This window comes from Cyrtonyx montezumae, unplaced genomic scaffold, assembly GCF_038088225.1.
Source record: "Cyrtonyx montezumae isolate F1298 unplaced genomic scaffold, pur_monq_1.0 scaffold_10, whole genome shotgun sequence".
Lineage (NCBI taxonomy): Eukaryota > Metazoa > Chordata > Aves > Galliformes > Odontophoridae > Cyrtonyx > Cyrtonyx montezumae.
In genome coordinates this window covers 43,257,436-43,283,386 of record NW_027071826.1, presented here as the reverse complement: position 1 = coordinate 43,283,386, position 25,951 = coordinate 43,257,436, and the positions used below count along the sequence as shown (strand labels likewise).

The 25,951-nt window shown below is 36.7% G+C and overlaps 1 protein-coding gene across 1 annotated transcript in view; it reads left to right on the top strand.

Moving 5' to 3' along the window:
• CHID1 (chitinase domain containing 1) overlaps positions 1-25,951 on the top strand; it is a 97,618-nt gene that overhangs the window by 19,791 nt on the left and 51,876 nt on the right. Inside the window, exons 9-10 of the mRNA XM_065755138.1 lie at positions 18,875-18,976; positions 21,292-21,447. Coding sequence (XP_065611210.1) covers positions 18,875-18,976; positions 21,292-21,447 — 258 coding nt within the window. The remainder of the gene's footprint in view (positions 1-18,874; positions 18,977-21,291; positions 21,448-25,951) is intronic.

Here is a 25,951-nt window from a genome sequence, read left to right as displayed (position 1 = left end):
CTGCATTTCATACTAGTAGTTCCTTTTTAAAGCAATTTTACTTTGCTGTTAATTGTAGTTTTACAGATAAAGCAAAGGAGAACACTTAAAACATTTTTTTTCTGAAATGCTTTATCAATCACTTGATCAGAAAAATGCATTAAAATGCTAATGCATACAGAGGTAAAATTTAAGTAATTGCTGTGAACAGTGGTTACAGTAAGGTGCATTCACTCCTTTTTGCATTTGGGGGTGTGTGGAAACAGCAGAAACCTGAAGATTAATGCTTATTGTGACACATATTACTATTACCAAATTCAGTCTCATACCCAGATTCACAAGTCTGTTCTACTTAGATACAGTCACAGTCTGAATTTTGTAGATCCTGAAGCAGGAGTTGAAGCTGCTGTAAACTGTGTCCACGTTTTGTTTTGGTCAAAATTTTCTGTCAGTAACAGTATTCCATACTACTTAGCAGTCTCTACACTGCACTGAGGTCTGAACCTCCTGTTGCTATTGCCAGTCCTGCAGCTGTGCTGAATATTGACAGGGTAGGGGGTTCGCAGTTCCAAAACCTTTGTGAACTGGGATTCGGGACTGCCCTGTTAGTGATGGAACTGCTGTCTATCAAAGGTGCAGTTTTTGACCTGAGACATATATTACTCTCCTGCTCCTAGACGGCTTTGATCTGTGAAGGGGAAATAAAGTATTCCTATTTCCCTGGGCTGGAAAATAGCAATCATGGATTGTATGAGAGAAGTGAAAGGTCTTGTTCCTCTAAACAAATTAATTTGTTTATTTATGTATTCCCAGTGTTTCCGGGATTTAGTCATAAACCTTTCTGCCCAGGAGAATAAATTAGTCATGTTCTGTTAGATTAATGCTGTTACATAGGACATCTACCTTTGCCTTCCATTCATTTCCTTGTACTGTGTTAACTAGTAATAAACACTTCAACTTCTTGGGTAGACATGCAGTCAAAAGTACATCCATCAGTTATGGAAACATCCTAAAATATACACAATTCATGGTTGCTTTGAAGCTCATAAATATGTTGTATCTAATGATAAATGTAAGAAGAATTCTGATTATTTTTTTCTGCCTTACTTTACTTTTTAGACAGTAGCTGTGTTTGGAAATCCTGATTCATAGGATAAGAAGGCTTCTACTGAAATGTGCTTCCCATTGTATATTGAATATCTTATTTTTTGTCTTGATTTGCATTTTAATGCTTACACAGGGTTGAAGCATTATTTAATGCATCTATATTCTTTATTTGTTGGAATCGCTGTAGACTGTTAACCAAGAAGACAGCAAAAGGCATAGAAATAAGTACCATCGAGAATCAAACAATATTTTAGAGTTCAGCAGCTGGCAAAGGACTGATAAAGGAGACGTGGAATATCCTACTCAGCTGGGATCCTAGGAGCTGAAACATTATTTCTTTTGTGTTCTACCCTGATTATAATTTAAAGAGAGTGCATAGTTAAATGTAAGCAGTTTATTTAGGAATTTGTAATTTATACTCCTTTGATATGCATTAAGATCAAAGCAATCTGGCAGCAAACACTATCTGAAAAGAGACACTTTTAAGAGCTAAAAATACCGGTTTGCTTCAGGAAAAATTGTCTGGAAAATGCATCCTTGTGCATGAGATGACTTACATGGTGCAGGAAGGAAACATATTGGGTCATCTGTTTAATTTCTTGGATGCACTTTCTGCAAGCAGCTTAAACTAAGAGATCCACTGGCTGAAACTTGCTTGCATAACGAAGTATTGTACAAAGCCTTTGACTTTTGGTTGGCTTTTGAAATGTTCTGAGCTAAAGGAAATCCACACACCAGGGGAAAAACAGCAAACATTTTTTCTATTTCTGTAGAGCATTTTAAGATATATTTGTCCAGCATTGTCCAGAGACAGTTACACTAGTGTAAATGAAGAAGTGGGAATGAGTCTAGAGACTGATGGGGAGGCAGGAATCTAAGAAGCTTTGCTGTCACAGAGAATGCACGTGGAGCTACCACACCAGCAAACACCATCAGGTGGTTCATGTTTCCATCCACTGGATGTCCAGGAAGTGCATCATTTTTGCAAGGGAGAAAGTGGGAGCCAAAGCTGTGATGGACAGTGCGTGTGTGTGCATTCTGCTTCACCTACCCCTGGGATGAGAGTCTTGTCATTGCGTGCCACTGAGGAAAGGTGCTAGAGCTGCTGTGTTATGTAAATGGTTGGTAGTGCAGATGGATTGCTGAAGACTTCCAGCCTGTCTTTCAACAGATTGTCTCAAAATGTTAGAGAGTGTCACTGCTTTTAGCATGCATGGATGTGGATGCATGTAGAAACTGTATGAGGGCTCTATTTAGAGCACCAAAGAGTTGCCAGGTATGTTTTGCCCTTGATCACTGAATAATTGGTGATGAAGGTTAACTCTGTTTGTGCTGATTAATCCTGGGCTTGATAAAATTCCTGGCTTACATATGTGATTCTAAACATGAAATTAGGTAGGCTTTTATTACTAATATTGCTAGGCTCTTCAAATATTGTAGCTGTGTAGGAAGAAAGTACTTTTTATGTTCTAGTCTGGTTTTTGGTTTGCTAGTAGCACCAATATTTCCTTTTTCTGCCTCTTTGTTTTTATTTTTTTATTTTTATTTTTTAGAGTAGTTTTTTTACTGTGGTATTTTTTTTATTTTGTTGCTGTTGTTTTGTTTCAGGTAGTGATCAGTGTTTTAAAAAGCTACATAAATATAGGTATCAGCTCAAGTTTAAATATGTCATTACAAGGGAAATATGAATGAGACTTGATATTTGGCTGCATCTGTCTTCTGAAGACTGAAAATCAAAGATATTGAGTAATTTTCTTTGCATCTCTATACTTCATAATTCATAATATTTTAGGGATACTTTTCCACAGTTGAAAAGTGAGGCCCTGAATTTGATTAACAACCCTTTGCCTTTTGAAATTAGCTGAATGTAACCAGACTGGACAGTTACATACTTTGCTCAGGTTCAGCAACCCCTTCAGTAATACTGCTTTTTTGTTGCTGAGCTGAGAAAGAGTGAAGGCAGGCAAAAGGTCTGAGGATCCTCAGACAGGACGTTGTCTTCACAGGGATTCTGAGATTAGAATGTAACTGGGACACTTCTAGCATTTATAGTTTATTACAGACATAAACCACAGCGTAATAGTGTTAAAGATCAGCTTTGTGGACGTTAAGTCATGAAAAGCTGTTATTTCTGCTGAGTGCTGTGTTAAACAACTCCGCCTTTACGGATTGTTGACTTTTCTCAGAATTTTGTTGTCTGCTGAAGTAGAAGCCTGTGCACAAAGTAGCAATAAAAATAGTATTGGCTGCATCACAAACTTAATATAACACTGTGCTCTTGCATATAGATGCTTATAATAAGCAGTTTATGTCCTTTATGTCCTACATGATGGATATCCTTTTACAAATCCCGTCTTTAGTTTACAATACAGTTGCTACTCCTTGAATAGCAGATCATTCTTTCCCTTGAAGTTGTATAGAATCTGCAAGCAAAGAGTAAAACCTGAAATAAATGCAAGAAACCCTTTGATTTGTCTGACATACCATTGAGAGCTTTTTCTTTTCTTTATAAAGGAAGATCACGTTTAAGATTGTAACAACCTGTTTTGTCATGTTCTGAGTGTAGGATGAAGCTACATTTTTGTGCTGGTAACTGTGTTACCGTTAAGAGTTTACAGCTCCTGATGCAGTGTGTCAAACTACTGTATTGCTACTTGTGTTTGTGTTTGGAGTTTCAAATGTATCACTCGCGCTTAGAGTACATGGAATGCAATTTTAAAAATAGATTGATTCAATTGTTCGGGAAGCCCGAAGTAACAGAAGGCAGCTTTATGTGTCAGTAATTCTATCAGGTCCAGCAGGGAGGTTTCAGGGTGACAGAAGTTAAATATTTCACTTCTCAGTGCTGGAAAGCCTCATGGAAAACTGTTTGGGGTACTATTTTTATAGGAAGATTTAGAAAAATGGGAGTGATTAGAGGAAAGAAAGGAAAATTGCTTAAAAATAGATAATGTCTCATTTGAGGAGAGCTTGGAGAGCTGCAGTGTATTATGAAGACGGAGAAGTATCAGGAGGCATAAGTCTTCTAATGTATCAACAGGAACTGTATAAACGAATGATAGATTGATCTTTATGTAAGCTTGGAAGAAAATGATTAAAAATACTCTTAGTTTTATAAAGAAGTCTCAGATTGCACGGTAGAAAAAGAGTAATATTGGATGGCAAAATACTGTAGAAATACCTTTGCAAAAATTTGGAGATCTCCGTGTTCATCTTGAACTTGATTATGGACATCTAAGCATCAGGTTATGCACAGTCATGGAAGGAGGAAATGAAGAGCAACACTTTTATTAATTTGTTTGGGTGATAGAGTGAATGTCCCATAAGTGCCTATTTTGCTGAAGGAAGAAGCACTGAGCCACCAGGAAAAGAAAGAGTACACTCTGTAACCTCCTTCCTCTGTCCCAGGAACAAAGGAAGCATTCACAAATACACCTTTCCCTTGTTTCCCTTGAGCTCTGGGCTGTTCCTTGTTCAGGCCATGCACCTGAGACTCAAGCTAACCTTAGTCTTTGTTAGTAGGTACTTTTTGAAAACTTTCATTGTTAAGCCTTCCTACTAAAGTTTGAGGCAAGCCAGAAATCTAAAGAAGTTTTTCTTTTAGTTAAGATTAAAAAAGGTAGGTGGGGCAGATAACAGCAAAGGAATGAAGGGAGCTGAAGGCTTTGGCATTCTGTTCTTAGTTTGAGACTTTATAGGCTTGCTTTTATCCTCAGTTAAAATTTCTGACCCGAAGCAAAATACCAGAGAAACATTCCCAAAACATTGTCAAAAACACTGAAGAGGGTCATGCTGTTAAATTTAGAATCTGATATGAATTTCATTACTTATCTAAAACTGACAACATGTACATGATAGGAACAGTCTCTAGCAGACAGTGTGGCTGTTTTCTTCCTGCTTTGAGCAATTTGCCACATCCGCCTGTGAAACACAGAATCTCAACGTGTTTCTGCTTCTCTTCAATTCTCAGCTATGTCCCAGCCATGATTTTTAACTCCTGCTTCTTGCTGTGTTTGATCTTCTTTAATGAAAAGCACTTTTTACATGCCAAACAGTCTAAAGTTTTAAAATTTGATAACTGATTTGGATTATGCCAAGGCCAAGTGTTCTTCACACTACATTTTTTAAAAGCAACAAGAAGTTGCTTGCAGAGGATATTTTTGTTTTATAAATGCATTATGAGATGAGAGACTTTCAGAAAAACTGAAAGTATCTCAAAAGACATTACTTCATAGCTGTACTTAGACTGGGGATATTATAGAGCCTTGACAGTGCTTCACTGTGATTTGGCAATTTTCCTCTTTTCTGACTTAAAAGTGCTTTTGATTTAAGGCATCAAAGAGAATGTATTTTATGTTCAAATGGCACACAGTATTATTTTGGTAATCTTCGTTATAGTATACTCATTGTTACAGAAACTAGATCTGTTGACATTCCTGAAAAGGGTCAGAATTGTTCTGTGCTGCTTTTGCTTTTTTTTATTTATTTTTTATTAATTTTGTTTTTTAGTAGTGATGAAGGAGAGCAATGATGGCAGGATTGATTCTAAATTCCTGTTTCTTTCACCTGGAAAGACTAGCTGTCTCTGGTAGCTCTGAAACAGCATTCTTTATTCCTATGGTGCTGGGGGGAGGGCATTTAATGCAGATTCCTATTGCATTTCATGCTGTTTAGTTAGAATTATTCCAAGGTTGTTAGTCATTACTGCAAATATTTAGTCTTTTTTTTCTTTCTGTATGAAATCCTTCCACAATTGCATGAGAGCTGCAAAGGTTGGAGTATACCTAACCTTTCTTCAGGGAGGAAGATATTACCTGAATTAAAAAATGATTCTTCCTTTGGAGCAGGAATTGAAGCGAGAACCTTTCTAGAGAAGCTGGGAAGTATTTTATTCGTCTTTTCTTCTGTTTGTAATAGATATTTATGTAGCAATTTTCCTCCTTTAGACCACTAGTCTAACTGGTCAGAATCAGTGGATGTCTTCATGTTTTTCATTTGTTGTGGCAATCAGCTGTCTCTTAGACCCGTAAGTTCTTGGTACCAAGATCCACCATTATGTAATGGTATGAATTGTTTTTTGTATAAACCATAAATGGATCTGAGGGAGGGACAACTACTTGCATCTTGACAAGAACTACTTTTTAAAATAGTGTAATCTCTTCAGTTATTTACAAGAAGTAAATGCTAAAACAGTAAACATTTGCTCTCAGAACTCTAACAGAAAGCCAAACAACTGAACTGATGAAAGTCATTTAAGCAGCTGGAAGCAGAGGTGGCTGAAAACAGGAATTTCCAATTTGTGCCAAAACATCCTGCAAAACAGAAGTCCTGATACTCAGATTCATCAATTTCCTGCTCTAGAAAGCTGTTTTGACACCTGTTCTAAAGGGTTTGCAAAGTCCTTCTTTACTGTGCCACAGTCGTATCTTATTACTTGTGAGCAAATTATGTGCAGTTGAATCTGGAATTAAACATGCCTTTCATTTTCCTTTTTTTTTTTTTTTTTAATTCTAGACTTAGATAAGAACGTGTTAATACTGCTGCAGTCTTGGCAAATAGTGTGCATCAAACTGTTTGTCTTTATTGGCTTCATGAGATGCACAGCAGTAGTGCAACTGCTTTCATTTGAACACTGCAGGAACCTGAACCACTCTTCTCTCTTCAAATATCTGAACATAATGTGTGCTCCTCATTCAAAATTCAGCAAGCATCCCTAACTTTAGATGTCCATATTTGAATATGTAAGAGTAGAAAAATCTACAATCTCTCTCCCTGTTAAAGCTCCCTTAAATATCTTGTCAGTATTTTCCACCTCTAAACTTCCACTTCTCTAAAATTCAGATTTTAGCTATTAAATTTATTCTGTCTGCAAAAAACCAAACAAACAAACAAAAAAAACCCACATTGTAGAGGTGACTGTCTTGAATGGCTTCAGCACTTTCTTTCCAAAGCTGTTGTGCTGTGAAAATTAGCAGAATCTATTCAGTCTTCATTTCTGCTGTTCAGAGCTTTTCAGGTTGCAGTGGGAATCCGCTTATTTTTGTCGTTCTTCATCTTGGCAGTGATTGGCAGCAAGACAGAGAACTTGCTCCTTTATTTTACTTTGTGCTGCCATGCTCCTTTTCTCCTTTGCTTCAAATTTATACGTGCATACTTTGTCAGATGACAGGAGTATATGACAGAAAATTGCTTACTGCCATTGCTGTTGCCCAGCTCAGTAGATGCCACAATCAACCAGTGTTTTGCGTGTGTGTTAAAGGAAATTGATGCTTTAATCTTTCAAAAGTTGACTATGAGTAGATACTTGTAATTATTCAAATAATTTGTGTTTTCTTTAACTTAATAATTTGTGTTTTCTTTAATTTAATTCTAAATATGATCGGTCATATTTAGAATTTGCTGAAGACTCAGTGCCTTGCCCTGCTTTGTGTCTGTGAAATTACATGTTGGTGTGTTCACTATTCCAGTATATGTACCGTTTTCCTCAGGAGTTTTCCTAGCAAGTGGTAATTCTGATGCAGAATGTACTCATAAACAACAGGGTGATTTTATGATAATGTATGGTAAACAAATTCAATTAAATTATGAGTAGCTTCTAAGATGTTTTTGTTTTAGAGTGAAATGAGAATTGACAGTTTTAATGCTGTTGATGGCCAGGATTATTTGGGCCAGGATGTAGATGCTTAAAGTTTTGATAAGTAGATAATATTGGGGATCAAAACAACAGAAAATGTCTTGCTTGTTTCAGATGAAGTTTGAAATAAGCTGATAACATCAAATGACAATATACTGTGGAAAAATAATTTTGTTAAGTAGAGCGTGTTAAGTAGGATTCTGCTTTCACCAATACCTACAATTAACACTGTAGAACACTAATGTTTGTGGCAAACCTGGCCATAATAATCTAGTCTTGTTGGAATCAATAGTACTGTGCCTTTCTGATCTTTTTACATCTTTTTTTCCTTACTTTTCCTTCCAATTTGACACGTGAAGTTGCATAAAACACAGTTGTTTTTGCAATGACTTATGATTAGCTAGTGTGTACGTCAGTGCTGCTCTCCTATGCTTGTTTTTGCTAATCATAGAATTCAGAGCAGATAGACCTTGTCTTTATTTGGGCAAGTAATGTACAAAGAATGGGATGTAGAAAGCAACCTTTTTTGTAGCTAAGCACAGTCTTCCATTTGTTATCACTAGTAGATAATAAACACACTGTCTTCCATCTTTCCTGTAGTTGTTAATCTTCCTGTGAGTATCCTGAAAATGGCACTGTCAGGAATATGGAGGGTACAGTTAGGTATGGAGATTTTGAAATCAGGTTCTGTTCATAAAATTCAGCACTGAAGAGGGCATAGAAATGACTCTTAAGTGGGCTGTCTAGACCAGCTGACTGCAATAATAGTTTTTAGTGCATGTTTGAGAACTTGTAATGTGCGTCTTGGATGACAAGATACAGCTTGAAATATGAGTCTATATTGAGGAGGGCAAATAGCTAGATAGGAAATGACTGCTGAATACTTCTGAGTAACTGTTATTGGGAAAAGTTTGATAATCTCTTTTAATGATAGTAACACTACTGAGTCATACTTTATATGATGGCATTGGTCTCATGGGTTTTGTTTCTTTACTATGCAGAGGCTTTAAGTAAAGATCTGCCAGTTGCATCTCTTTATACCAAGATTCTGTTAGCTGCAATAAATCTGGATGCTTGTTAATGGCTCTAAGGGACACCTGTGTTTTCTTTGCTGACAACTCCTCTGTTTTTGCTACTGTTTGTTGAGCTGTCAGTTCCAGTACAGCATGGCTGCGACTACAGCTATGAAAGGTTTGATGCATTTTTTACAGATTTAGAAAGGACTTGAGAGTAACACATCTACTCTTAGAAGTAAGTGGCTTTTTAAAGACTGTGCTTCACTATATAAAAGCAGTGCAACTGAGGTCTGATTGTACTCTTATGCGTTGTAACAATTGTATGCATCAGCTTTTGAATTCTCACTGGAGTCGTTAAAATAATCGGTAGGTCAAGTAATGACTGTCAAAGAGAGGTGGGTATAAAAGAACATATTCCTTACCATGTCTGGTGTTTGTAGCACTGTCAGTTCTGAGCCAGCTGCCATCCAGCAATGACTGCATAAATTTCAGAGTGATGTTGGAAAACTTTCCAAAAAAAAAAAAAATAGGCAGTGGGGATGAGCATTTTAATTTTTGCAAGGAGGAATAAAGCCTACATTTGGTGTGTTAGAATTTTTAAATTAGGTTCATATGCTCTAGGGTACAAGCTTGTTTTGCGTGATGTTCTGCTACTGGAGCATGCTTTGCCTGGGCATTCAGCCCTGGCATTTAAGTTGCTAGAATAGTTTGGAAATTAGGAGAGCCAAATGGTGACATGGTGAATGTTCATTTTTTGCATAAATGACTCTGAAGAGGCTGAAGCAATGTAATAGGAATGATACTAAAGAAGAACAGATAACATACCTTAAATGTAAACAGTAAATACAATGACAAGTACTGAAATAAACTGCTTCTTTGATATTCAGATATGTCTATTTTTGTCAAACAGATGAATTTATTTTATTACAAATTTCAGATGCAAATTCTTAAGTCATGTGAACAATACAGTGTAAGCAGTGCAGACTGACCTGCCAGCATGCCTCAGCCCTAGCTGAAAGAGTCTGTCAGTGGAAAGAAAGAACAGCAGTTTTCAGGCTCAATTGTCCCTAGGTGTCTGACAGGATTTCGTGCTGTCTTTTCAGGACCAGTTATTGTTGGCACGTTTTTCCTCCTTGAGTTCTGTTGCTGGTTTAAACCAGATGGGCCACAGGTAATTAGTTTGGCTTCATGAAAACTGTGTAGGCTATTCCATGACAAGAACAGATCCTGTGTTTCTCTCTATTTGGAGAGAAGTATTGCAAAGGCAACAGCTGGGATGGGATATGCATATTAAGGAAGAGTGCCAGCCCTCAATGTTCTGCAAAAATTCCATTTGGTTCACAAATCCTATTTCGTTTCCTGACCAAAATACAGCAAGTTTTTATTTGTTAGACAGTTCCCTGATGATATGCGAACCTCCCTTATTTTGTGAAGTGACCACGTCCAGCTCTTGTATTGTGAATCTGTGGCACTCAGTGAACAGTTTTCTTGCTTGTCAAACTGGATAGATTTTTTGCTGTTGTTCAGATGCCTATCCTAATCTAGTTTGAAAGTTTAGTAGAGAGATTTTTGCCATTAAGAAAAATTGAACAGTAAGTTGGGAATGCTCATAACATCACGGAACGTCATGCCTATGTCTTTAGGATGGATTCGTTTCTGTTCTTCAGGTTGTGACTTTTCTGGTGCACAATTGACAGAGCCTTTATGTTCTCAGAAGGCAACTTAACTTTATAATTCCTTTTGTGAAATGAGTATGGCAGCTGAAGGCAGTACATAAGTAGGGCTGAAGATTTTTTTTTTTGTGTGTGAATTTACTGTACGTGGAAGTAGGGAATGGTGTTGAAAGGTGCCTTATTCTAAGGCAAAATAAACTGTAAGTCACTTCTCATGGGAATTTAATTGAATGAGTTCTTAAAATCTACCAGCGAACAAGTGTTAGCATAATGCTTCCAGACTACCCTCACCATTAGAAGGTTCTCCCTAATCCCTAATGTCTAACTCAGATCTGCTTGTTTTGTAATTTATAGTCACTTGTTGTCTCGTCCAGGCAGAGATTGTTGTCAGAGATAATCAACCCTTACACTGAACAGAGAGATCTGACAATTGGTGATCTGTATCTGAAAGACTTGCCTATTTGGTCTGTGCATCAAAAAAAAAAAAAACCCTGATGCATTACTGCAGGGACAACCTGTGCCATCAATTGGGAGCCATTCACTCATATTTTTCAAAAATCTGATCTGAGAATTTCAGCATGGGACCTTTGACATTTACCATAAAATGTTCTAGTGTTTGTATGTGTTGTTTAAGGAGTGTTTGAATGTTCGATCTTGGGTTCTTCCAACTTTTTCACACTTTCACTGCTATGTGGAAACATGAATTGTGTTCACAAATGTGCTCTGTACCCTTGCTGAATTATAATCTGGAATGTGAATTCAACAGATGAATAGGCAAAGCTACCCAGTTTAATTGCAGCAGGGTTTTGGATTCCATTAGCAAAAGATACCAGAAAGATAGATGAGATCTGTCCAAAATAATTAAAAAAAAACTTAGCTTACCATTGGAATATTAGCTGAAAAGATTACAAATTCACAGAAAACAAGGAAGAAATACAGAATTATGTAAAATAATAGTAGGATCACAGGTTTTCTGTCCAAGTCATCTCATTACATTAATGTCACATTAAGAGATGCAGGATCCTCTTTCTCACAACATTGATCCCTTCTGTGATGTTTGTACTCATGACAGCTCCAACTAGCTGTTTAACCAGTGTTTTCTACAGGAGCAGTAATGGCATCCATTAAATAGGAAGGCTGTAATTGTTAGTGATTTTGTTTTAAAATGCATATGGTGTTTATATGATGTTGCCCCAGAATGATAAGCTTGTGATAACAAATGATCAGTTTTCATTTAAAAAAGCAAATTCCTTCCCCCTTTTCTTTGACTGAAAACCAATGGTGTAAAATGACAGATCTCTATGAAATTGAACCAGAAAATATGAACATAAATAAAAAGTAAAACTGTTGCTGCTTCTTACAAGCTTGTTTGCCAGTTCGGTTTGTTTGTACTTACTAAACTAACTGTAACCATTTACACACTTAAAAAATATATATTCCAAGTTTAAAAAGCCATATATTGTCAATAAATTAGACCCTAAGAGCAGATCAGTATAAATTCCCTGTTTAGATGTGTACTGCAGGCAGTGTAATGCTCTGGTTTCTTGTAGGAGCTGTTGGGCATTTTATATCCAAAGAAAAAGGAAGAGAATTCATAAACCAGAAGGTTCCCCATGTATCTATATATGAAATAAAATGAAAAGTGCTGGGTTTTGGCTGGTAGTGTTCATTCTTAGTGGTTTCCTACAGGGGAACTTGCAATTATTGTTTTTCAGAAGTTAGATACATTTTAAACTTTCCCTCTTCCCCCTAAATACGTATCCATAATAATATAATTGTCCCTGAGAACAAAAAAAAAAGGTGAGGAGAGATTCAAGCCTGAAATAATAATTTTACTGTTTGTGTTGTTTTTTTCCCCCATGTTTGTTTTTCCAGTGTTCTTTCAATTTGAATTTTCTGACATAATGCACTCAACTCCCTTAAGGTCTTTCCTATGAACAACTGTAGTTAAGCTTCTGTTGGAAGCATGTACATCTGGACTCTAACTCAGCCTCCAGTTAACATAGTGATTTTGTACTTTGGTGCACTTAAATAATTACCTTGATGTTCAGGATGTCCCAGCACATTAGAAATGTACTGCTAACGGTTCATATTTCCATCTTGTATTTCCTCATGCTTTCAGAATTTTCATACCTTGTGATGAAGTTTCTCTGAATTCATTAATAGTATGGCAGCCTTTGATATGATAGGAACAAAATGTGGTTTGGCGATATCAAGATGATGGGATTTGGTTGGAAGGGCAAGGAAGTTCCTGCTTTTCTCTCCCTCCATCTCTTCCAAGACTTTTCATGTGTGAAATTGGGAGAGTCTTCTGAGAGGAGAACCAGATGAAAAAACACAACCGGAAGAGCATACACGAGCGGTGGTGGTTGTGCCACTTGTATGGAGTTGCCTTTTTTTGATTTTTCTTATTATTCTGAAAGAAATGGGACTTGCAGTGAGAATATAAACAAAGAACTTTGTAATAACTCGGAATTTATTAGTTGTTTCTCCAGCAATGACTGTACCTCAGCACTGTGGTTCAATGAGCTAACTTTGTTTTTTGTACAGTCCCTGATTTGCCATATTGATCTGGAAGCATAGGCCTCAGAATAAGATAATGTATTTAAGCTCTGAATTAACAGAGATGTGGGGTGTATTATTGTTTAGATTTCTTCAGCTCTTGCACATTTTTGTCCTCAGAAGGGAACTATAGAAGAACAAATGCAGTATTACAAATGCGTGTATTTGAATACTAATTGTGTGCGTTTTCTGAAGTATTTACCAAGTGATGCGCAACCGTATAAAAGCTTTGATACATTGTCTGCATGGATGTGCTCACTGATGGAGAGAGGTCAGATCACACTGTGCATTTTAAAATCTCCTATCAGCTACATGGAATTCAGCCCCTACTATGTATTAAATCTGTTTTCATCTGTCTGAGAATCTGTCTTCTTGGTTAATCGTTCAGTATGGTCACGTTCTTTTCTGACAGCAAGGATTAGATCTATAATTACTCTTCAAGCCTCTGAACAGGAGTATCATATGAAGGTCCTGCTGTTGACTTGCCTGCTTCATCGAATAGTACTGCAGGTTCAGATTAATTCTATTTTTATCCTGATTTCACAGAAAACAAGGTGTCTCTAAGCTTTATCTGTTCAGTTCTTCATCCTTCTGCAGAAGCTTATTTAGTATTTGACCAGTTTCAAACGAAGTGGACAGAGGAACAGAGTTTTATAGCCACATCCCTGTCACCTCATGGAATAAGGCATGTATTTCCTCAAGACCAAGCAGCGAGAGGGCGTTGTAATGGAACATTTATAAGACATCCTTGAATCTAGTTGCAAAATGTCGGTTGAAACCAGGATTCATCTAGAAGTTTTTTAAAATACTGATAGTGGATAATTACTTCAGTGAGCTGTCATCCTTCTAAGATTTTGATTAAGCTAAAATGATATAGATTAGCAACAAAGCTGCCAAGAGGATCTTTACTGAGAAGAAAATGGTTTAAGATTTTAACTTGTTTGTTCATTTAACTGCTTCATTATCAGTACCTAGAATTGCACACTCCACAGAGTAGAGATTTAGCTCTTCCTCACGTTTACTGTAGAACAGGCTGGATGCAGAGAAAACCAGTGAGTTTGTATTCAGTGATCATGGCGTTTACTGAATTCAGTGGTCTGTTCATAAAATGCAATAGCATTATACTTCAGTGCAGCTAACTGTGAAGCTATGAAAGCTAATAAGATCTATGGTGATGAAAGAGAAGAGAAGGGAAGATTTGCAAACAGCTGGTTTACAAAGAAAACAGAATTATGCACAACAGGAGAATTAAGACATTATTGAGCAGATGACTTATGGAATAAATGTATAGAGGAAATAGAAAATCAATCGGCTTTCCATTATGAAGGACTATTCAGAGACATGAGGATAAAGAGAAACTCTCCCTTATAAGAGAGGGAGAGGGTGAGGTAACCAAAAAAGAATGCAGATCAAAGTTGCAGAGAATAGCAGTCAGTTACAAGACCTTTTTTTCTTACCTTATTTCATTTTGAGAGTAATCATAGTGAGACAAGAAGTAATTTAGAATTTAGATTCATTTGAAAGTAAATGAAATGGCTTGCATGGTTGAAATATTTTTTTCCAGTCTTTCATATGAAGGATGACTAAGTTAAAACCCTACAGAAATACTTATCAGTAAAGCACTAATGGGAATTTTGGTACAAATGACCATATGCTATTTGGAAAGTGCAGGTCATGGAGATTCTTAAGCTATGATACAAACTACGCTGCACTTATGTTTGAAGGGATAGAATAATCAAAAGGGACAGTAGAATTCTAAGCTGTGTATAGGGAAATGGATAGAAAAATGAGATTTCTTCTAAGTCTCTGACATTTACATACCGTGCTATCATAGGATTTTTTTAATATACAAAACAGTGAGTGATCAGGAGATGCTAACAAAGTGGAGGAAATGTGTGCAAATAAGAGCTATGATCTCATGGGAATAGTTGTTTCTCTCTTTCTGTATTGCCTAACAGAAGTGTATTTCAGAAGCTTACAAAGTAAAACGGACAGCCTTAAAAAAGCTTCTATACTGGGTCTGTCTGGGATGGAGTTCAGTTTCCCCACAGCATTCCATATTACCCTGAGCTCTGTATTTGTAGTTAGAACAGTGTCTAGCTGTCCCACTGAAGTTTGGTCTCTTGCTGAGTGGTGCTAGCACAGCATTGAGATTCCCTTCAAACCCCCAAGAGCCAGGAGTCTGGTCATGGGTGAGAGGTAAGGAGGAGACATGGCTGGGGCAGCTGACCCAGTCTGGCCGAGAGTCTAATTCCATGCCATAAGATGTCACACTCAGAAATTGAAGCTGGAAAAGGGGAAAAAGAAGGGAGGATTCTCCTTACAAAAATGCCTGTCCTCTTGAAAATCATTATGCATATTGAGGCTCTGGTTCTCAAGGCATGGCTAAACATTGCTTGCTAGTGGGAAGTAGAGAATAATTGTTTTCTTTTACTTCTGCATGGCCTTTGCTTGTTTTCTTTTTTTTTTTTTTCTCTTTTCTCCTTTTCAATTAAGTTGTCCCTGTCTCAACTTGTGAGTCTTTCCCCCTGCCTCCTTGATTTTTTTTTCCCTTATTTTGAGGAAGGGGAATAAGAGAGTTGTGGTAGAGTTCAGCTGGCCATCAGTGTGAAGCCACAGCTTCTTAGTCCAGTGAGAAGTGGCTTGGCTAAAAATGGGAAGAATGGTTGTAGAAACAAGGCTTAAAAAGGAAAATCAGTATTTTAGCCAAGAAAATTAATTTTTTTTTTGGAGCACATGGTGCAATCTGCATTACCTCTCCAGGAAACTGACTGCTTTAAAGCAAAGCTATTCATGTGCCTTGGACAGCTGTTGTAGTCCAAACAAAAATTCATCTGTGTCGCTGCTTAGAAATGTTTCTGTTTCTTAAACGTTATGCTCCAAAATTAGAGTGCTTGCTTTCTCTTAATAACTCTGTGGTTCCCTAGAAAAGGATAGGCAAGATAGGCAAGTTCATCCAGCACCTCGGCTTATGTCCTGTATGATGGATATTATGTCCAGACTTCAAGTGAAAAAAGCATGATTTATTGCACATTCAGTAGTAGTATATGGGGCTTCAGTTATTTTCTCTTGGGGCTTGCTGGTGTTTTACTTCAGTAACTAGTGTGCAGTAAAAGTCAGCTCTGTGGTAAATTTCTCCTTTCAGAGTGATTGCTATAGCCCATGTACATGCAAATTTAGTCTAGATTAGATCACCACTTCCAAACCTGAGTAGCTGGTGTTTAATTGTCAGTAGTTACTAAGTTTCCTAGTTAACTGTGTTGAACAGTTGATGTAAGAATCAAGTAAGAACACTACTGCATATGAGAAGAATGAATGGAAAGTGAATGAAATTTGCTTAAGATATTAAGGTAGAAAAACACAAACAGTATATGAAGTGTCTGTCTCTTAGAATAGCAGTAAGAAAAAATTTGTATAAGCTATTATAAAGAATATCCCTTTCTGCTTTAAATTTACTTTTTGAGCCTGTTTCACATTTATAATACTTGTTGCATAGTTTCAGTATATTTGTAGACCAGCAGGACCAGTTTTTTTCACACAGCAGATTATTTAGTGCATAACTTCACTATCTTATCCAGTACTATCTTCAGGTAAACTAAAAGATAAAGAAAACTAAGCACTTCAGAAGTCAGGGTTAATTCCATGCAAAGAGACTTTGAGATACAGTAGATCATCTGTTTCTCCTGCCAATCAGACTCATGTACCTGCCTTCTGTTCCTTTTCTTTATGTTGCATTGATAGTAAGCAGAAAAATTCACCAAGGTTTCAGTCATCCGAAAATAGCTAGGCATTCATAGGTATCCACAGTATGTATCTTATGCACTCTAAGGAAGTGTTGATGGACTCTGCCACTTCACTGAGTATTATGGAAATATTTAGCTCTTGAGAGAATGACAGACTTTTGGCTTACATTAGAAACTTCTATTCTCATGGACAACCATTTTATTTTCTGTGCAGAGTCTCTTGACTTTTTTTGCGTGCAGGTTTTCTCAATGATGTACTCAGTAGAACATGTCTGCCTTTGAGTTCAGGATTAATTTAAGTATCAGAATGATTGGAAAACCTTAAATTAGAGGAATAATAGCTGTGCAAAAGTACTCGTTTTTGTCCTTAGATACTTTTTTTAAGTATTGTCTGTAAAAGGACAAAGCCTATTTCCTGCTGCCAGGTTTGTTCTAAGTTGTTCTAAGAAATTTATGCCCTCATTTCTCAGATGGATGTCCTTTGTAGTTAAAGTAGCTTGGTGATAAGCTTGCTTTGCAGAAAACAACGACTGTATCCATTTTAACCTGATTTTTTCACATTCCTTGACAATTCATATAGAAAGTGGATACATTACTTGCCCTCTACACCCAAGTTTCATTAAAATACTACCCAGCTTAATCTACAGTACAATCTAACTCACTGTAATATCTAATGCACATTATAATTACTTTTTATGCTTTTGCCGTCATGAGTAATCAAAACCAATTTACTGAAAATGTGTTTTGTTGGGGTTTGCATTGGGGAATTGCTTTGCCTACAGGCATCCAGGTTGCCATGACATTATTTCAAAAATGTCCTTCATTTTCTTTATTTTGGAAAACAGCTGTAGCTTGCAGTTGGAGCAAATCACGAGCAGATAACTATCAAAAAAATTATGGTCCACCAACAGGTTCCAGAAGAGAACATTTATTTTAATTTATTAAAGCCTCAGAAAGAAAGGGTTGGGATTTCTTTTTAATATGACAGGTATATCACTGGTTCTGAAAACCTGAACCTGCTAGAGTGCCACTATGCTTTGTACAAATTAGAGCTACATAATCCAGAGCGTATCTGGTCTCATTCACTGACTTGACTTGCAAATATCATTCAAGCTTTACTCACTTATGACAGATATGTTAAATGATTTATTCTGCCCCGCTTCATAGCCTATACTCTGTTAACTACCCTGTAAAATGCCCCTTTAAAACTGATAAATGAATTGTGTTATGCTCTGGTGGTCCCTTTAGCACATAACATTGGATGAAGAATTTAGGCACTGATTCAAAAGTGATAAGGGAAAAAAAAGCAATTTTTTTTCCCATTTTATTCCTTGCATCTGTTACTGAGCATCTTTTTGGTTTTCACATTTGTGCTGGACTGTGAGTGGCTCTAATCTGTAGTTTGTCTAGATAGGGGTCATCTGCTAATTTCTAGGTAAAGTAATATCCCTGGGAAGTTGTGAACCTTTCAGTATCTTCCCCTCTGCTCTCAAGAGTAACCCCACGCATTCCTATAGGGGCTGTAACTGCTAAACTACTTTTTTCTTTGTAGCGTTCCCCTACAAGCCCTGCTTTCCCAGGCAATTTAGGATAACATGCAGTCAGTATCTTTGCCTGCGCCTCAGAGCCCTCTGGCTGAGGATATGAATATCCTTGCATCTTTGCCACGTACTTAAGGCTTTCTTATGGTTCCTGCTTAAGGCTTCCTTTTGTGCACTGCTAGTTTGATGTTTAGAATTCTCTTTGAAGCATATTCAGAACCTGTGTGCTGTAATTGGTTGAGTTGGATGGTTGAAGAAAGTCAAGAGTTTTTAAGAGTCCAAAACTGCCAAAGATACCCTCTCACCTCATGAAGCTAGATTTTGTAAATGATGAAAAAAGTTTTTTCTTTTTTTAATTAAAAAAAAATAGGCAGAGGGGGTTAAACATTCCAGTTTTCATACAAAGGTATACTGAAAGCATAGCTAAACCTTTGTGTGATGAATACCATGGAGTGGTATTTCCTCAAACTGGGGGCAGAATTGGTTCATTCAATTTCATAGAATCACAATAATTGTGGTTTGAAGGGATCTTAAAGGTCATCTACTTCCAACCCACGCACTGTGGGCAGAGATGTCGGCCAAGTCGTGAAAATAATATATTTTTTATTTGTTTTAAAAGGACAAACCAGCCAGGACTGTTCACAAAGAAAGAATTTGATCAGTTGGCCTCAGCAGTAGACAGCTTCAGTCTTATGACATATGACTACTCAACTCCACAACGGTAAGACTCTAACACTAGAAAAAAAAAGCTGTAGTAACCAATTCCCATTTACACCCTTATGAAATCTACAACATGAGGTTTGTGGTTTTTATAATACACGCTATCCACTCTGTGAAAATTAACTGTACAGTTTTGGATTAGTAATTAAAAAAGTTGAGTTTTGAATCAGCAAATAAATTGTGTATAGCTGCAGTGAAGACTTGGCATGCTATTTTAGAAGGCTTTGCACCTGAGCTAAATAATTATTCTTTTATTGATACTATGACATTTGTTTCCAGGTGAATTTTTCACTTCCAGTTATTTGACACAGCTTTATACAGTGGTACAGAGTAACCCAGTACATGTCACTGTGGAAAAACTAGCTTTAAAGCACAATTGACAACTTACTTGTCTGCTTCCTCATGAGTGAGCGGGCTGTGTTTTGGCAGCACTGCTGATGTGATCATGGTTAAACATGTTTTTACATTCTTCTACTGGTTCCTCCTTTGTACTTCTACAGCTGTTGTGCAGCAGCTCAATGAACCAGCTGATCTAACCAAAAAGCAGCACTAGACTCCACTCTTGTATGTGAACATTCATTTTCAGGAACCTATGATTTTTACATCTTGGAAGTGGAACAGCAATCGAATTGAGAGGTTATTAAACTCAGACTTTAATGTCATCATCATACTCCAAAAGTATGGCTCATTTCATCTCCAAATTGTAGATAAAGGCATACTCTTTGACTTCCAGGGTGGTTCTGTATGCATCTTGCTCCAGTATGGCTGTCCAGAATTCACATACGTGGTAAGCTGGCAGATGTACAAATGTGTGTATTACATCATTAAGACCTCTGCCACCTGTAGTATTCTAGCATTTTGATAATGTCTACACAGATCTATTTCTAAAGTGACTAAACTTCTTTTCTATTAAGCTTACCTATCTGTTATCTCTTTGCCCAGACCCTTTCTCTAGATCATCAAGCCTAGCACCCTAGGGAAAAGAAACATATTTGAAATTGAAAGAGTTATTTGTTACCCTCTACTGATGGAATAAGCAGCATAGAGGTAACCACTGTAGCTTTCCTCTATGTAAACCTGACATCTATGAAGATGAGATCCTAAGGACTATCATGTAGGCTTTTCAAACCTATCTAGAACCCTGGATGTGTTTAGAGATGCATGCTATATGAAGGCTACTATCTTTCCTGTAGAGTGAAGCTTCACCATGCTTTATGACATGCTAAAATCACATGATCTATTATGGCACTCTCATTACTTTCACCGCTACGTTAAGCTACTCAGATCTGGCTTGGAGCTGTTTGGGTTTTTTGTACTTTAAGTGTGAGGGAGGCATTCTTCAGTTAACACATCCATGGCATTTGAAATAAATTTTCCGAGAAATAAAGTTTCTGAGAAGGGATTGGAAAAAAAAAAGAATTCGAAATAGTTTAAATCTCTTTCTTTTGAATTAGCTTTGATTGGTTTGAGTATTAAATACAAGATAATACATAAAGCAAAATTTCTGCACTGTATGAGCACATGGTCCTAATGCCACTGTTCCTGTGAAGGCTTTGAGGCAGATAATTAGCAAAGTAGTTGATGTTGATATTTATAAGACTAGAACATGCTTTTACTTTTTTCATGTTATTGAATTTTTACAGTAAAACTTGTTGCTATCCTCCCTGATGAGACAGGGAGAGAATTAGCTTGAAAGCCTGATACTCTATATGGGACAGCTCAACTACACTGAGTATTCTGGTACTACTGTTGTTCATTTACATAGCTTTTTGCTGTTAATAGGCAATTGTCTGGTTAGGGCTTCAAGTTGAAGTAGCATACAAGTGTTAGGCAGTCATCGAAACCTGTATTGCTTACCAGTCATTGCTTTTATAGTTCTTTCTACAAGTAAATGGTAGATTTTGTCCCAGTGTATAATGCTAGTATACAGTACAGTATTATGCTAGTAATACAGTATGGGGATAGTATTGAAAAAAACTGAAGTTCTACAGATTTTTGAAGTGTTCTGCGGGCATTATGCCAAGCCCAATGACAGAGAAAATGTGCTAGGAGGAAATCTCCTGTAAGAAGTTTCATGCCTCTTCACCTCAGAAATGAATGACCAAGTTGAGTGGGGCAGGCACGTTCTGTGCATTAGTAGTTCAAGCCATCTAGGAACACAGATAGAGCCTTTGTAGGATTGTAGGTTAACCTTCACTGTTTTCTTGTGTTTAGTAGTTTTCTCTTTACAATTACAGTAGTCCAAAAGCAAAGGCTAACAAGGATGAATATGTACTCTCTCTCACAGCTTGTTTGATTTTTTTACTGACTCAACAGACCCGGTCCAAATTCCCCACTGCCCTGGGTACGAGCCTGCGTTCAAGTATTGGATCCTGATTCAAAATGGAGAAATAAAATACTTCTAGGGCTGAATTTTTATGGCATGGACTACTCTGCTTTGGGAGCCCTGGGGGAACCAATCCTCGGTACCAGGTAAGACTCCTCTGGATAGCACTTATGTGCAAAATTCTTAGACTTGGAGATTTATAATCATTTTTGTTTATAAGTACGAATGCGTTGATAATCTAGAGTTGGCAAAAGTGATAAAACTATGCATGAAAAAGCTCACTGATTACAGAGTAAGATCTGTTATTCCTTGTACAGAAGTACAGATAGATGGCACAGGTATTCTGTTAGAACACTGTTGGGAAAAATGGTTGTGTAATTTTCTCTCCTTCCTCTATCCGTGTTGATACACATGGTTTGTCATCTTTGTCCTAATGATTTGTTTTATTTTTTTATGCTCTGTATCAGCTTGGGTTTCATTTAGTTGACCTACAGATTCTTTTATCTCAGTTCCTGAAGTTGTTACGTATTACTTTCAAATTGGATAATAGTTTCAAACAGCAACATGCCACCAAATTCCTTTTGAGTAGAAAAAGCTGTAGTAAGCCCACCTGGAGACAAAAATCCATAGGAAGATAAAGGGATATATTTGAAAGACAGCCTGAAATTTTATATTGATTCTCCAAAGATAATGGTTGCTTTACTTTTGGGTAATAACCATGTGTAATAAACAGCTTCACAGAAATACAGTAAGGGTGCAGAGCATCAAGCCAGAAGGAAAAGCAATAAACTGATATGAATTTGGCAGGGAAAAAGAAAAAAAAATCAGGCTTTTTCTGATATTTATAAAATAAAACCAAGCCTCGTAGTGCAAGAGATCACTGTTACAATTTTCATTCATTGGTGTCCTGCACTTAATAATCAATGTAGTGTGTTTTTTTTTTTAAATGAAACGTTAGGCACTGAAATATTAAGGGATAGACTGTATAAAGTTAGGATCCTTTTATGTCCACGCCTTTGGTTACACAAACATTTTTGTCATCGTTTTATTTGCCTCCAATGTCTTCATATGTTACCTTGGCCACTTTTCTGCTATAATTCTGTAGACAGTTCTTTTTACTTGCAGAATTGTCTGAATTTTGGGTAATAGGATAAGACTACACCATGAGGGGAGCAAAGCAATTGTCTACAGTGGGAAGTATAGAGAATATGCATCTGAATGGCTTCTTTGTAGTTAGTTGTAGTGGTTAGGCACAAATTATACTAAGTGTAAGATACGAAGCTTTTTTGTTTGCAATTTTAACTGTGTAGCTCAGCACAATTAAGGTAGCTTTGCTGTACTTTTGCAGGCAGAAATGTTGCATTATTTAGCAAGATGATAGGATCTTGATGTTTACTGAACAACAGCTTTTGCAATGAAGTTTTCTTTTGAAAACACTACACACTACTGTGCTTTTATAGACTACTCTGGGCTATATTCTGGATTTTTTTTTTTTGTCATTAATTAAAAGCCAATAAAATCTCCCAGCTAATAGTCATCTATGATCAACTACATTTTTATTAGAAAGTACCATGTTTAGCTACATGTAGGGCACTGGTACTTAGTATGAAACAGTTTTATGTGAAGCGTGGTCCCATTAACAAATTCCTTACTAGCAAACCATGACACTGACATTCTATATATATCTACCAGAAGCAATGTTTTGGACAAAGTTGAGAAATCACTTTGAATTTATACATGACATACATTAGTTTTCACCATACTGTCCTACCTATTAAACACTTATCAGTTATGATTTTCCAGAAATACATTTTGAGCATGCACACTTAGGTATTAGTCTTTGCTGTACACGTTATGGAATATAATAGTAAAACAGGTTCAATGAAAACAGCTTTGAAGTAGACCAAGCTTCTGAATTAAAGATAAGGAAAAAGGGGTTATTGCTGTGAAATAAACTTTCTGCCTCTTAATTGGTAAAGGATAATTGTAAGGAAGTCTCAATTTCTAGTGTGAGTCTTTGAAAACTATCAGTATCGCATTCAATAGAACCCCACAATGGGCTTAGCTTGTCAGAGACCATCTTCCTCCATCTATCCCTCAAAAAATGCTTCATTCTTATTCCACTGGGAGTATTTCATCTATTTTTTTCTATCTCTAAATTAGAATCATGCTTCAGCTGTGTTTATTTTCTTATTTCCTATCAGCTTCATACTATATATATATATAAAAAAAAAAGACTTCCAGTGTAGAAGCGGATGACTTGACCTCTTACCTTTGCTGCTGAGTGAAATCTGAGCTTCTACCTTGGTGGTGGTGACTGTAATTCAGGTGTTATTCATGACCTGTAGAAAGCGCAAATATTACAGACTCTGCTTCTTTAAGGCACTCTTCATACATTGTAGTATGAGTGATGTTAAGTTTAATGACAATTAATAAAACTAAAGATGAAACATTTCTACCGATAAGTGCTGAACAAAGGTACCAGCTTTGTCACTGTAGACATTTCTCCAGGTTTTTGCATATTAAATTTATTGCACATATAGATCTTCAACAGGCCAATATTTAAAATTATGTATGGATTATACATAGAATTCCATGCAGAAAGAGAGTGCAGAAACCTCTGCTGGTCTCATTGTTCCTGCTTTTCTTCAGGATAGAAAGTAATGTAATAGAAGGAGTCTTGGAATGTAGACAGATTTAATTCCTTGAATATATGTATTTTTTTTAAACAGGTTCATAAAATTTTCAGTAGAAATTCTATAGCTGCATTTTTCATTGCAGAATGCAATGTAAAGTAGAGCTACTTGGTTATTTAGCTGAAAAGTTGGACAAAGTTCCCATATAATATCCTTTTTCTGTGCACACACTCCAAAAAGTGGAATCTATGTATTACGTGCCCGTGTACGTAGAAATATCAGAAATGACAAGAAAACAATTTTCTTTGACAGCACAACGCAGCTTCTCTTTGGGAGCTGTTACAGTAGGAACTGCTGCTTATTTTTGCCAGAGCTGTGTGTTGATCTTTGACTTACAGCTCATTCACAAGTTCTATTTGTTAATACAATGAGTTTGTCTTGGAGATTATAGCACGTTTTAATGCTTTAATCTAACAAGTACCATTGCAGTTTAGCTGCAGGGAAGCCTCATTCCTATGTATATTCAGTTGTGATGTAGTTTGTAGAAGATGCTAAACTGGAATAAAGCTTCTTTGCTTGTGCCATATCACCTCTAGTGCTTCTGGCAATGTTTACTGCCCTCTGGCTATCAAGACACAGGTGTCTCAAGTGCTAAGATACATTAAAATTTACCACCACATTAAAATCCTCTCAGCATATAAGCAGCTGATGTGGCTGACTTGCTCCTCTAATGATCAGTTTGTTCCAGTCTGTCACCTATTGATACTTCAACCTGACAATATTTCTTCTATACCTCAAAAAAATGTACATCTTGGATAAATAATTCTTCACTCTCACCCAAAGCTTATATTGTTTAGCTTTCCTGTGGAATCTTTAAACAGGAGTTTTTCAATACCTGTATTAGGTCAGCAAGCCCCTCAATCTTCAGAACTTTTACCTTCCTGTAATTTTTACCCCTTTAGCTATCATCTTTTCAGAATCTCACTGGGATATTGTATAACCATATGACAATAACATCCATAGCTTTCTGATTGGAGGTTAGACAGCGATGCAGTGGTGTCATCCTTTCCATGCCATCTAAAATACACTGCCTTTATGACCTGGACAAAATGGGAGCTAATAAGCTTCGGTGCTATCCAGGAATTAGAAGCTGTGTAAATCATTGGCTATCACTCAGCAATGGTATTTCTTATGTTTAATAAATCAGCCTTTGTTATTGAGCAAAATTTTATCTGTTAAAGACACTATGCCTTTTTTTGTACAGCACTACAAGAAGAAAGATACATCTCTGCTCCACCTGGCTGCAGATAACTTAAGAATATATTCTGCATTCAGGAGGCTTTTGTTCCAGATGTAGCTGTTGAAAGTAGATATGTGAATAACTCCATTGTTGTGAGACAATGCTGTCTGTGCTTCGCTTTTATTTAAAGGAATCTGAATAGGGATTTTTAACGCTAATTTTTAAATACTTAAGAAGATTGATACAGTAAATTGCCAGTTGAAGCAAGGGAGAAACTAATTTGACAATGCATTGTGCTACTTAGAGATGGAAAATAAGATGACTTGCAAGCTAGGTGAGAGTGTTGAGTTCTACTGAGAATTTTATTGGTTGCCTTCCACTCTCTAAGTAGTGAGTAATAAAAAGCAGTACTCCTAAACAGTTAGAGATGAACTTTTTACCCTGAGTTACTGTTTTTTTTATTAGCAGTAATTTTTTAGCAACAATTTAAGAAAAATTTGGGTCAACAGACTCAATTTTCTTATAGAAGGTAAGAAAAAAAACACATTCAAGGGAGGCTTTTGCCCTTCAAACTTCTCAAGGCTTTTACAACATTTATCTTCATGTTGTAATTCTCTCAGGAGTTCTACAGCCTCCTTGCATCATGATTTTGTCTCCTGATTTAATCTATTTTACTCATAGTTTATGTAACTTTAGGCAGTTACTAATATTTCAAATAAACTGATGTTCCAGTTAGCCCTGTGGGACTGAACATCCTCTTGATCTGTTATACAC